Source organism: Pogoniulus pusillus, chromosome 27 (genome assembly GCF_015220805.1).
Source record: "Pogoniulus pusillus isolate bPogPus1 chromosome 27, bPogPus1.pri, whole genome shotgun sequence".
Classification (NCBI taxonomy): Eukaryota; Metazoa; Chordata; class Aves; order Piciformes; family Lybiidae; genus Pogoniulus; species Pogoniulus pusillus.
Window position 1 is genome coordinate 13,377,665 of NC_087290.1, and position 13,830 is coordinate 13,391,494.

Below are 13,830 nucleotides of genomic sequence, written 5' to 3' on the forward strand. Positions count from 1 at the left end.
AAATGCTCCCACTTTTAATTGTGCTTTCTGGAATTGCTTTAAGCTGCTGCAGGGCGGTCAAGGAGATGAAAGGGGCAATATAACCCCAGGAGCCACACTCCTGACCGGTAATTTCCTGGTGATTATGACAAGAAATAGCTAAGATCTAAAGCAGGCTCAGAGAGGGGAGAAAAAGAGACCATTCTTTAATCCTCCCCCTCTCATCCATTCATTTGGCACTTTGGTGCCACTCATCTTGCTGGGGCAGGGTCGGGTCAGCTCCTGTCCCGGCTGCAGCAGCCAGGACTGGTGGGCTGTGCCTGACTAGGAGCACAGAGACCATGCTGCAGAGCCAGCACTCAGCACCTCACGGCAAAACAAATCCAGGATGGGGAAGTGGATCAGAGCTTTGCAGCAGCGAGGCCACATCTGGAGTCCTGTGCCCAGTTCTGGTGTCTCCACAGAATGTTAGGGGTTGAAAGAGACCTCAAAGGGTCATCCAGTCCAATCCCCCTGCCAGAGCAGGTCACACAGGAGTGCACCCAGATGGGTTTGGAATGTCTGCAGAGGAGACTCCACAGCCCCTCTGGACAGCCTGCTCCAGGCCTTCAGCACCCTCACGGTGAGAAACTTTTTCCTTGCATCCTCTGAGGTCTTTCTTGAGCTGAGTAGCCCAGAACTGGACACAATATTCCAGATGTGGCCTCACCAGGACAGAGAGGGGGGAGGAGAAGCTCTCTCGACCTCCCGAGCTCCAGGGAACTACTGGAGAGAGTCCAGCTTAGGGCCGTAGGGATGCTGAGGGGCCTGGAGCATCCTTGTGAGGAGCACGGAGTGAGAGCCCTGCGGCTGCAGAGCCGGGAGCACAGCAGCCCGAGAGGGGCTCTGCTCAACGGTAAGCGAGCGCAGAACGCCCCAGTTTGCACCAGTCCCTCATCTGAGTCTAGTTCTCTTTGCCGGACGCCCCCGTCCCCTCTCCAACGGGCGCTTCCCGGCGGCTGGAATCATCCGTTTGCCGCCACAGCGGGGCTGGGCGCCGGGCGGGGTGATGACGGCAAAGCTCCAGACGCCCCAAGCCCACCGCCTCGGGGGGTCAGCTGGCTGCGGGCAGGCGCGGCAGCCCCGCGGAGGCTCTGAGAGCAGAGCCGTGCCCGCAGCGGTCCGCTCCCGCCCGCTGCTCCCCCCTGGCGCCGCGGTGCCCGCCGGGCGGCCCCGGTGCCGGCGGGGAAGGGCGGGGCCAGGCGCGCGCGCGGCGGTGACGTCACAGCAGGGCCACGCGACGGCCGCGGGCCCCGCCCCGTGCCGTGGGGGCGGGAGAGAAGGCGGGGCCGGGGAGGGGAGAGGAGGGGTGGGGGAGGACACGGGATGGAGGGAGGAGGAGAGGAGCGCGGAGGATGGTGGCGGGGGGAGGGAGGGACGGCGCGGCGCTGAGCTAAGCCGATCCCACGTGTGACGGATCTGGCTGCTTCCCCAGCGCCTCTCCAGTGAGATCCTCCGGTAGCGGAGGGAGGAGGAGGAGGAGGGGGGAAGGGGAAAAAGGGAAAGAGCAACCGGAGCGAACCGAGCCGTTATAGCCGGGCAGGGGGGGGCGGGTTGGGCGGGCGGGGGGGGTTTCTTCAGGGGCTTCTTGTTGGGCGCGGATCGCTGTGGGCTCCGCGCGGCCATGGAGGCGGACGGGAGCCAGGCTACCTCGGGGAGCCCCGGCGAGGCGCAGCACGACCCCGGGTAAGTCAGGCGGAGCAACGGGGCGAGGAGCGAAGCGGTAAGGAGCGCAGCGGCGAGCAGCGGGCCGCCCCCTTCTCCCCACCCCCCTTGCCCCCTCCCCGCCGCCCCGTTCCTCGCCGCTCCGCGGCTCTCCGCGCCGCCGTGAGGTGCCCCGTCAAAATGGCCGATCCCGCACCGGCGTTCAACTCCGCTCTCTTCTCTCCCTCCAGCAAGATGTTCATCGGCGGCCTAAGCTGGCAAACCTCACCAGGTAAGGACCGCTGCACCCCCCCATCTTAGCCCTCCCCGTCGCGGCTTCTCCCCCCCTCCTCCCCTTCCCCACGCGTCCCGCCCCGCGTGGGCCGCGTCCCGCCGCGCCGGGGCCTGCCCGCGTCTGTCCCCCCCCTTCCCCTCCTCTGCCTCTCTGCTTCTCTCTCTCCGCAGACAGCCTTAGAGACTATTTTAGCAAATTCGGAGAAATTAGAGAGTGTATGGTCATGCGGGACCCCACCACCAAGCGCTCCAGGTAAAACCGCCGCCCACCCGAGTCGGGTTGACAAACTTCGCGAGTTACTGCCCGGGGCGGGTGGACCCTGCATCCCGCGACCCCGCACCTTCACCCCAGCCCTTCCAACTCCACTCGTGGCCCGTGGGGCTTTTCGCGAGGTTTCTCCGCGCTCCCTGCGCCGCATCCTTCCAGCCGGGAGGAGGAAACAAAGCGACCGGTGGAGGCGGATCGGGGCTGGGGCGGCCGGTTCGGGGCCGGCCGCTTTCCTTCCCACCCTCTCTCGGAACCGGAGCCTTTGAGCAAAGGGAGGGGGGAGGAAACGGACATTTATTTTTGTGACTTGTCTCCTTGTCTCTAGTTCTCATCATCCCCCCCTCCCTCCATCCTCATCCCTTCGCTCTTTGTCTCTCGCAGAGGCTTCGGGTTCGTTACGTTCGCGGATCCGGCGAGTGTAGACAAAGTCTTGGCTCAGCCCCACCACGAGCTGGACTCCAAGACGGTAGGTCCTGCGTGGGGCTGCCCGGCTGCCCTTGGTCTCACGGTATGGTGACAGGCGACGTTAAGGGACCCTGCCCGCCCCCGCAGCTGCCCCTTCGGCTGGCTTTTGCAGGGCGGTGGCAAACTGTCATTGAGGCTGGACCTTGCATGCTTGAATTTTTCTCTCCTTTTTTTTTTTTTTTTTCTTTTTGGTGGATTTTTTTTAATGTTCCCTTAGAGTCCGCCTTTAACTTCCAAAAAGCAGCAACTTTCTCTTTTTTCAACCCGAATTTCCCCGTGCTGACCACGGCTGGCTCCTCCCCCAGCCTCCCCTTCTGTTGAGCGGTGACATTGAACGAGCTGCCGAGTGAAACCCAACTTTTGGGTTTGGTTTTTTTAGGGGGGGGGAGTGTGTTTGTTCTGCAGCAGAATGCTTTCTGCAGGGAACTTTCTGCTCCTTTCGATTGATTATTTATTTATCGGTGCGCGCCTCTCGAGGTGGGAGTGACTTGGCTGTCGGATGGGAAAAGCTGCTTCTAGTGTCATTTCCCAAAGTCATTGGATGGGTTTTTTTTTTTCCCCCCCTCTGTTTTTCTGTTGGGTGGGTTTTTTTCGGTGAGATTCCCCCCTCACCTGTGATGTCAGGGCCCTTATGAAACGCGGCCGTTAATTTATGGAAAGCTATGCGAGAGCTCCGGAGTAGATGTGGCAGAGAAGCACAAAGTCCTAATTTGTTGTTATTTCTCCTGAGCTTTTGCTACCTTCAGTCTCCAGCGGATAACGTTAAGACAAAGCTGGTGAGATTCAGATGATCTGTTTTGTTACATGTTTTAAATGAGCACTACATTTTGCTTTTTGCTTTTAATAAATGACTTTGCCCCTTGACCTGCCACGGCATTTACTCTGTTGGGTCAAACAAAAGGTACCAAGCATGTGTAGCTCTGAGCCCTGTTTTTTCCTCCCTCTGGTCAAGGCCGTGCAAAAAGACGAAGATTTGTGCCTCTTACTTTTGTTGTGATTTTTTAAGCCTCAGCAAACCTGGAGGGGGAGCGGGAAGGACACTGGTAGAGGTCACGATGGCTTTGGTACTGCTCGGTCTGAAGGGGGTTGTGTTTTTGGGAAGGATCACGTTGGTTTTACTGTCTGGAGAGCTTCTGCTGGACGTGTCCAATGTGTTTGTTGTTGTAACTGTCTTTATAGGATGTGTTCTGGGTCTTAAAGGTTTTGTTTGAACACAAGCATGGTGTTAGGAGGAATCCTGTCTCAGTGCTGGAACATCTTCTGTGTGCATGAGATGATCGTAAAGTGAGGAACAGAAGAATCAGGGAGCAAACGTGTGTGTGATTAAAAAAAACAAACCAACAACAAACCAATTTGTGTGAAGAAAAAAAAAAAGCCCACAGCTCTCTTAGAAGCAGGTGGAATCTGTTGTTTTAATTCGACCTACAAATTCTGCTGGGCTTGTCTGAACACGTAGGCTGTGCTTTCACATGCCTTAATAATTTGATTTTTGGGTTTAATCAGATATGGTAAGATAACTGATTCAACTGTGCTCCTGAGATTAAACTCACCAGACTTTTCATGTACAGCTATACCCTCTTATGTGTTTTTTAAAGATAAAGTTAGATAAGAAGGACAAAGGCAAACAGTATCTTGAACCAAGGTTTGGGGGGGAGGGAAAAATCATGGGAGGACACCTTCTCATATTTGACTATAATAAGGTCCTCTCCAGCTTGCCTTCCCCCACCCCCCCTTATATCACAGTCCAGTCCCTGCAATGTATTTGCTTTTCTCTGGGGGAGGGGTGCAAAAGCTTGGCTAGGATAAATTTGCCTCGGTTGTGATTGTGTGATAATGATTGAATCCATCTGAATTAGAAATCGACCTGCGAATCAGTAAGGCAGCTGCAAAGTGAAAAGCCTAGCAGTGGGCAGGTTGCCTGTCAGCCCTGTGTTTGTAGACGTGTTGTGGTGTCTGTTCTGGAGTGTAACATAGCATTTGACTCTGTTTCAACGTCCAGCGCAGGAGGCAGATCAGATCGGTTGGGTATTGGCATGGAAACGTCGCTCTTGTTTACAGTTACGTTAAAAGCTTTGTTTAGGTAATGGCCATTCATATCAGAAATAGTATTCTAGTCATTTCCTAGAGGACTTGTAGATACAGTAAGTAGAGTTGTACCTAACTAACTAATTTTTATTTTCTTTATTTTGGTAGATGTTTTTCTTCTGTTTGTTGCTTTTTTTTGTTTGTTTTGGTTTTTATTTCTTTTATTTTGGTTTTTTTTTTTTTTTTTCTTTTATACTTTTCTTTGGTTGTTGTTTGAATAGTTGACAGGGATATGCAAAAGGTATGGATTTGCCACGTTGCTTGCTGGTGCTTGACAACACTCCTCAAAAGCTTTTGTGAAGGGAAATGAAGTGATTTAAGAAGGGCTGTCGCTGCGGTGCGAGGACCTTCCGTGCTCTTTGAGCTGACCTTCAAAACTGAATGTGTTGCTTTCCAGTTTAATTTAGGCTCTTCCAAGCTTTCTGCCAGAGCTGCCCTTCTGCTGGGACTGGTGCTCTGTGTTGGGAAAGCTTTCACTCTCCAAGCCGATGCAGGAGGGTGCAGGTTTGCCTCCACCTTTTGGGTATCGCCGTGGGAAATCCGTACCTGTTGTATCTCCTCAGTAGCCAAATGCCTAGTCAGTCCTGGATACATCTGTAGATGATGTTAATCTCTATGAAAGGGTAGCTTTCTAGATAAATAATTTTACTTTTTATGCCTATTTTGAACGATGCTGTGGCATGTAATCACTCATTTCTCAGGTGTGGCCCCCAAAAGACACCGCCTTTGGATCTGCTGCAGACCAGCCAGTTCAGCAGTTGCACATCAAATGGTCACCATAGCTCCCATTAATTTTGACAAATGAATTGGTTAAAACTGCTTTTTTTTTTTGGAGGGGGTGTTTGTCAGTGGCAGGAATAACAACAGCAAATGGAAAACAACTCCTTTTCCTAATCAGGTTAGCTTGAGGGAGGAAAAAACCCAAACCAGCCCCAAGCTATTAAAGGAGGCCTCTGCTTCTAAAGATGCCTTAAGACAATCAGGATTAATTTCATCAGTTTATGTAGTCGAAGAGGATGTTGAAAGCAGCTGTGAGTTGTGCACTTAAGGTAGAATTTAGTGCTTTAAAACATCCTTTTCCAGACTTTTTGTTTAGAAGATGGCTACGTGCAGGTGGTGCTGGGATCCAGAGGTGAAATCAGCAGAGTGCAGACATCTCCTGCATCTAAAAAAGGTCTTTTTTTAAGGAAGACCATTTAAGCTGGGCAGCTGTTGCAAAGGTCTGATTTTGATCTGTCCTCAGCCGTGCCTGTGGTGGTGGTGTCTCTTTGGTTGTGAGCAGCTTTTGGGTGGTAGAGGAGAGTCTCACTTTTAAAAGATGATCCATGTGGAATTTGTTTTTGAAACTGCAGAATGAGCATTTTGGACTTGCAGAGTGGACCTGCTGTGTGCTTCAGGCAGGGCAATGGGAGTCACTGCTGCATCTTAAGGGACCATGAGGCAAAATGTGTTTGGTTTTGCCTTTGTGGAATACTTTAGGGAACTCCTTCATGGGAAAAATCTTTTTTTAAGCACTTGATTTCTTCTGGCTTAAGATGCCTGTTTTGTTTGTGTCTCGCTCTCCTCTTTCCCAACCCTGCCCATAACTGCCCCTTTGTCGTCTTTCATTGCTCACACCTGTTTTTGGAGGAGGAGCAAGCCAGGGCAGTTTAGCTTGTTAAGAAGGCTGACCTGGGAGTCCACCTGGTGTTTTAGTGATTGCAACACGAACGCTTTGGCTTGGTGTTCTGCCTTTTCTTTTTGCCTGGTGTTGCCAATCAATTAACAAAACAAATCAAACGAAAATCAAGCCCAGCTGAAGGAAGGTGCAGGTGTCAAACCCAGCAGCTTAAGAACTTCGTCAGGAGCCCTGCTCACTTTTTCGTGCAGCCTCCAGAGTGAGCAGACTGCACCCGAAGCTGCATGTTAAATGTTGAGGCAGCACCCAGAGATCCTAATGGAGCCTAAGTCAGAGCATCCCGAGCGCCAGCAGAGATTGCTGCCCAGAAGATGAGGTAGGAGGTGTACAGAAGGGATGTTTTTGTCCTCTCTTCCTGCCAACCCTCCCCCGGACAAACCCAGGCTGGGATCCATCATTTCCAGAGCAGTTCTAGGTGACCTGATGTGCTGAATTAGAAGCCTGAGAAATGAGGGATTAATCATTCTGTAATTTTAAAACCAAAATAATATAAACTGACAACGAAAAGCTATCTTGTTGATTTCCCCTTTCTTTTTTCTCAGATTGACCCTAAAGTTGCATTTCCCCGACGAGCACAGCCCAAGGTAAGTAGGGGGATCGATAATAGGATTTTAGGCACACAGAGAATCATTGTTGTCAGGCAGTTCAGGTTTCAAAGAGGGAATTGGCAATGAAAGCTTTTAAAGCCGGAGTGCATGGAGTCTTAAGGGTATCAGCCATGGCTGGGAAACGACAGGAGAGCTGCTTTGTGCCCTGTGTCTCCACTTTAACCATGTCCTGGCTGGAGAGCAGAGACTTCTCTGCTTCTCCGGGAGGTTGCAGCTGCCTCACTTGAGTTTGTTGTGCTGTTCCACACGATGTGTTCTGCTCGGTGCTCATGGAGAGCCTTTGGATTAAGTGCAGACTTCAGGCTTGTTTTGAGCTGAGCATTGAGTTGGGTGCTTGTGATGGATGGGGATGTGTCTCTGCCTTCATTGTTTGCAAATTTCCTTTTGTGTAACTTCGGAGATGTGTTTAGAGACTAACCGGTGTTGGGTAGCAAGTTTCTGATGGAGCTCTGAGCTCTTCAGGCCACGGGACATGCTTTTTGCAGGAGCAGGGAAACAATGAGCTTTAAGTCTCTCAGCCGTTCAGGGAGGCTGGAGAAGTGACCTTCATCTTCCAGGGCACTGTGGCTTTAGTGTGGGCAGGCTTCCCCTCAGGTGGTGTCGAGACACTGCAGTCTGCGTGTCCCTGGGTGCCATCTCTGCTGGAGGGAGTTGCTTGTGGAGTGGAAGTGGTTGCTGCACTCGAGGAAAGCAGCAGACCAGTTTCAAACCCACCTGTGCAATCAGCTGCGTTGGGCTTTGGGAAGCCAGGGGCTGAAAGAAACTTTTGCAATTGACTTCTTTTTTTTCCTAATTTGTTTTTATTTGAGAATCTGTTGGAAGGAGCTCATTTAGCTGCTGTGTGCTGCTCGTGTACACTCTAATCATCTTGGGTTACTTCAGTGCTCTCTTAAAAAACAGGCTGCAAAGTTGGTGATGAAAGTCAATGAGGAAAAGTGGTTTGAAGCTGGTGTCAGGAGGCTACCTGAACAAGCTCAACCTACCAGTTTTACTGCTTATAGCTCCTTGTGAAAGCAAGCAGCTTAACAGTGTGTGGAACCCTAATGTTAAATACTTTACAGAACCTCCGTCTAGGAGAAGTGATGTGTAATTTCAAGAGCCCAGGCAGCCAGCAGGAGAGGTGCTGCTGGAGGCTTTAAAAGCAAAACAAAGGGAAGCCATCCCAACAGCCTGCTTCCAGAATTTGAAAGCTAAGCTAACTTAGTCAAATATTTAGAGATACCCTTCTTCATAGGACATCTCTAATAAGTAATTAGTGAGTAATGGTGTGCCTGGTTTGCTTCTGCACTAGGCAATGAGTTTACAGCCTGTAAGGTTTGTGGCTTCTGGATTGTGTTGTTGGGTTAATGCTGTCATTAAGATACAGTTTACAGCTATCAGAATTTTGAAGGGTTTAATAAAGTGTGAGAAGATGATCTTGTGCCTTTTCTTCCTCCCCAGGACCTTTTGAAGGCTAATTTGCATTTTAACCTCCCTTTCCTCACCGGTTGCCTGTTTCTGCAGTGTCATTTGTAAGAGTTTCTAGCCCTTAGAGCAGAGCTGTTAAGCTGTCCCGGGTGATTCCCTCCATAACAGTTAAAAAAACCAGGGCATGTCTGATGTGGGGGACGTTAGTGAGTTAAATTTTCCTGTTCAAGAATACAGAATGAGGTCATTTTTGCAAAGGGGATTTTGTTTGTCTCCCTGTGTGTTGTTCTGGGGAGGAGGTGTGTGCGTGTGTTTCGGATAACAGGCATCTTCAAGTGCAGGGCAAATCCTGGAACGTAGGCTGGATTCCACTCTTAGCAGGAGCTAACCTCTCTCCAGAGGGGTCAGCAGTGTCTGTTTCTGCTTTTTGCACACTTGTCCTTTCTGAAGTGCTGGGATTGCAACCCAGCACTGGGAGGAAAAAAAAAAAACCACATTATCCTAAGATTGAAAGAAGCCTTATTAGGAAGTTGAAGAAAATCATCTGCAATAAAGACCAGATTTTACATCCATGCTGAAGTGTTCTTCTGGACAACATTTCCAAATCTGGATTTATTTTTGCTGTGGGTTGGGTTGTTTTGGTTTGGTTTGTTTTTTTTTTTTTTTTGGTTGTTTTCTGTTTCTTAATTAGATACTGAATTAAGGTTTTGGACTTTAGTTGTTCATTTATCCTGGTTGAATAACAAATGCTCAGTGTTAAAATGTGACTGTTGCCTTAGTCTAATTAACTGCCTGGTGCTGGGGTCTGTGGAGAGTAATGGCATTTAATGAAATGTCTCTGGCTAGGTGAGAGGGGAGAGGTGGGGTTTTTCCCTTCCTGCCTGCTATGTTTAACGAAATGAGGATTTGGGCTTTTTGGGGTCTTCCTGGCAGTGACTGGGGTGGGAGCTGAGGTGAGAGCAAGGCTGTGGACTTCTCCCCCCCCCCCCCCCCCCCCCCTTCTTGTGCAAGGAGACCTTCTGGCAATGCTTCTCTCTAGCCATCCCCTTCCTCCGGGAGCCCTTTTCACCTGCCCCAGCGCCATTAACTCTTCAGTGGGCAGTGGCTGTGCTGCTCCCCAGGCTGCATTTGCCTCCTCCTCCAGATCGCTGCGGTCTGCGGGGTCATGCTCACTTCTTGGTGCCTTCACAGTGATTTGTGCTTGTTCCTCTCCCCCTCCTTCTGATTCCCTTTAATTGGTTAGAACTCCCCTTTCAAACCGCTGCCCAGCCAAATGCTTTTCTTTGGGGCTTTTAAACTGCATCTCCCTGATGATGCAAATTGGTTCCTGAGCAAGAAGTGGCAGGTTGGAACAGCAGAGCATTCTTGCCTGATTTTTCTTAGAATGACCCTGGCAGAGCAGCCTTGGTGATTGCCTCTAGTGGATTGGCCATGATGTGTAATCCTGTTCTCCTCGGGAAGTCCAGGAGGACTCCAAGCCATTGTTTCAGGAAATTTTGCTGCAGGGGTTGAACTTGTCGAGGTTCTCGTTCATGGCTAGCAGGGAGATGAAAAGAATCTCCCTGCGCCTGCTTGTGGCTGCTGTTCCTTGATAAAAATCTGTCTGGCTTCCAAGTGCTGGAAGGCACTTTCTAACAGTTGATCATTTATAACTCTGCTGACTTAAAAATCCTTAAAAAGCAGCAGTGATGGGGGGGTGTAGTAGTTTGTTTTGTGTGGTTTGTTGTGTGTTGTGTGGTTTTTTTTTACCTCCGTTTGACTGCTGAAGACTGCAATAATTTGGCTATTTTAGTAGACACAGCCTGTCAGTTCTGACATCACCTGCTCTAGGAGGCTGGAGAAGCCTCATGGAATTTAGCATGTTCACTAGATATTTTCAGATGGAAGCAGTTCCCTCCCTCACCCTCCCTGCCTTAGGGATTTATTTAGAAAGCAAAACAAACCTGAAGAGCAAAAGGACAGCAGCCTCAGCCTGTGGAGAAGCTCCTTGGCCATGAAAATATCTTCATGTGACTGGTGTAGAGATTGGGATGCTTTGCTGTTGCAGAGTTTGCTGTCAGGGAGGCTGCCCAGCAGGTTGTGTTTTGTGCTGAGTTCCTCCAGGGTGGCACTGAGGTTCCTGCTCTTCCAAGCACTTAGCTCAGGGGCTTAATGTGTATGGTTGGAGTTGCTCTGGCAAGTCAACGAGCTGGGGATAGCTGTAGCAGCATTTGTGTTGAAGGGCTGCCTGGAGCCTGCATCATTCCCTTCAGTGGCTGTTTAGTCTAAAGAGTGAGCCAGCTGCTGCTGCTTGCTGCAGGAGCTGCTCCTGTAGCTCACTGCTGGGCGCTGTGTCCCAGTGTCCTGTCTGCCCAGAGCAGAGGTGGTTGTTGTTGGAGTCTGATCGAGTCTCCATGGCTTGGGAACAGTGTTGTGGTGACTGCTGGGTCACAACACAGCAAAAAGGCTTCATGTCTGATCATCAGGTGATGATGCTGCACACCCAGGTTTTGGTGAGACTCACCCTGAGAGAGGACAGAGCAGAGTCGATGGCTGGTTCTGGCCCCTCTCTGCTGCAGTCGGTGACCTGCAAACTCTGCCTACCTTGGCTGGCGACTGCCTGGTTTCCTGTCTGCCTGCCTGAGAGGTGCAGTTGTGCACATCTGTTCCTGCTTCTTGGGCAAAGGCCAGTGTCAGCAGCTTCCCTTTCATGTGAGTCGCTGCTGGTGAAGCCCACATGAGGCTGGTGACTCCAAAGCAGCAGATGGGGGCATGCCCTTTGGAATAACACCCAGCCTAACCTGGGAGAGATTTGTTTTTCCCAAGCTAACCAGTGGATTTGGATGTCTGATTCCAATTAAGTTAACTGTGGGTGGAGTGTCTGCATCCCTTGGCTGCCTGATAAGCCTGAGCCAGAGTAGCAGGGAGAGATTTGATTCAAAAGCAAATGATGGACCTTGAAAGTCAAAAGTTGTGTTTGTTTCCTCCTCTGCTTCTGCCTGTAAATTCCACCAGGTTAGTCCCACTACTTCCCATCTTATTTTTAGAGTTGGGTGGACTTTGAAGTCTTTTTCAGAAGGCTGTGAACTGAACACATTGGCAGAGATCAGGATTCTTCCTTTCCTGGCACCCTTCCTTTCCCATGAGGCTGTGAAGAGCAGCAAGGTCAGACCTTTTCCCTATGACTTCTTTGTGTTTTGTTTTGTTTTCTCTTTAAATTCCTCTGCATTTGCAGGTCTGGATGGAATAAGAGAGGAAAAATTTCCTACTCTGGCAGGGCACAGGTGTGTGTACCTTAATAATGTTGCTGTATCTTCTGCATGCAGAGTAATAAGTCCTTAGCAGATGATGTGAGTGATTTCTTTTCGTGTCTGATGATCAGAGTTTGGGCATCTTCTTCACCCAGCCGCTACACAGATCCCTTGGCCAGGCTAAACTGGTCCTAGAATTTGCCTCCCTCTAGCTTTGGATGGTCAGATGGAAAAGCTGATGAGTCTCAGACTTGGCTAATCAACTCCAGGTCTTCTCAGGTAGTAGAGGATCAGGGTTTTGAAACCCATTATTCTTGGGCTCAAACTCTTGCTCTCTACCATCTGTTCAGGCAGAGCATGATCTGTCTTCTTGGATGCTGGCAGCCAGAGGAAGAAGGGGCTGAGCACTGAGAAGGTGTTGTGTGGAGTGCAGTCAGCTTTATCAGCTGCAAGAACTGAGCTGCATTTTTGTAATGTAGCTGGTTTTGGAGGTGTAAACACTTTATTTCTTCTCCCCAGCCACTCAGGTGGATTACTCAGGTGGATTGCTCAAGGTGTGTCCTTAATCCCCACAGACTTGTACTTGTGTAAAAGGTATTTTTGTTACCATTGCCAAAGGATGTCTTTCATCTTAAGAATGGTCCTAATGTGCTTCCCTTTCCTTTGACTAACTGTTGACTAAAAAATTAGCATTGACCAGCATCAGACTTGGCATAGTAAAAAACAAAATCATATATACAAACTGATATATATTTATACAGCTATTTTTAGATATATTTCTTTACTTAGGTATGTTTTTCCAAAGGAGGTTCTCCATTCCCTGTGCTTTCCTGGGTTGCTGGGTTATTTTTAATGGTGCCTACCAGGTAATTTTTCTGCACTAAGACCTTGCTGCTCGGATGTTGTGCCAGGGAAGGGTCTGAAACGAGAGAGGTCAGGGAAGTGGAGAGCAGCAGCCTGCTGACACCCTTGCGCCTTCCTCTCTGCATCCAGATTGAGTCCATCTCCTCTGCAAAGTGCTGAGCCTTTATCAGCCCGGGGGTAGGTCTACTAATGACTGATCTAAAACCATCAAATTCATTTATTTGTCACCGCCAGTGACAGGCCAGTTAATGCTAATGGATTCTTTTTTTAGCCTGTTGACTCTGGTGCTAGTCTCATAAACGCTGTGAAATCCAAAGCATTAGGGGAGCCGGTAACTTGCTTTGAGAGGAGAGCCATTGCAGGAGGGTAAAGTGGTGTGTGGGGATCAAGGTGTGTGTTATTTTGAGGAGGAAAAAGAGCAACTCTTCTCTTTCTTCAAGCGTTACATAGATGCCTTTGCTCTTCCTAATGGTTGTTTGACTCTTCAATTGTATTTTAGTGTTCTCTTTAAGTGCGTTTTGGGTCATGCTATAAAGGGAGGAGAAGCTGTAAATAGAGGCAGTCAGCTCAGGGAAAAATGGCTTGTTTCAGAAAATGGTTCATCTGCGGGGCCTGAATCTGCTCTGTCCCTATTGTGTGAAAGCACTTAAGCATATACTTAAGTTGGCATGGGCAGGGAGTAAGTGCTGTGCTGAATCGGGGTTCACTAAAAGCACATTATTAAATGCTTTGTTCAACTGTGGAGCCTGTAGCAGAAAAAGATTAAAAGATTACTTTGTGTGTTCGACAGTACTTTGTAGATGGTCAATCCCATCACTTCTCTCTGTTTCCCCTCCCTCATTTTTCCCCCCCTCTGCCAGGGGATCTCACTTCCAAGAAAACACTAATCTGCTGCTTCCTCAACAAAGTGATTGCAAGGTCAGTGTAGCATCAGGCTTGGGCAGGAAAGAAAAGGAGAGAAAAATCATTGTCTAAGCTTAATTTAGTCTCCAGCCCTGCAATCACATATTCTGTTTGCCTTAGTCACTGGAATAATTCTGCAGGCTGTGTGAGGAGTGTTCAGCATGGCTTAGGTTTCAGAGATGTTATTGCTGTAGAAATTGTGGTTTGCTGAGTAATTTGGAAGTTAATGTGGACCTCTGTAGTCAGATCAGCATGCGGCATTAATAAGTTACTTCTGAACTCTGGCATTTTGCTGCTCTCCTGTTGGAAAATATTTCCTCTTAGGTTGTTTTTTTTTCCTTTTTGAGTGCAGAGAAAATCTGAAGA

The 13,830-nt window shown here is 49.4% G+C and overlaps 1 protein-coding gene across 20 annotated transcripts in view; it reads left to right on the plus strand.

The window, feature by feature from the left end:
* Positions 1–1,558: 1,558 nt before the first annotated feature.
* Positions 1,559–13,830, plus strand: part of MSI2 (musashi RNA binding protein 2) — a 254,837-nt gene continuing 242,565 nt past the window's right edge. For 3 of the 20 annotated variants that reach the window (XM_064166383.1, XM_064166396.1, XM_064166399.1), the window contains exons 1-5: positions 1,566–1,704; positions 1,914–1,954; positions 2,128–2,209; positions 2,606–2,690; positions 6,995–7,036. In XM_064166383.1, coding sequence (XP_064022453.1) covers positions 1,643–1,704; positions 1,914–1,954; positions 2,128–2,209; positions 2,606–2,690; positions 6,995–7,036 — 312 coding nt within the window. In that variant the 5' untranslated portion in view covers positions 1,566–1,642. Of the gene's footprint in view, positions 1,705–1,913; positions 1,955–2,127; positions 2,210–2,605; positions 2,691–3,336; positions 3,466–4,012; positions 4,198–4,680; positions 4,747–4,773; positions 4,831–6,643; positions 6,769–6,994; positions 7,037–13,830 lie in introns of those variants that run through there. The other 17 variants (XM_064166388.1, XM_064166389.1, XM_064166392.1 and 14 more) reach the window with 14 other exon arrangements.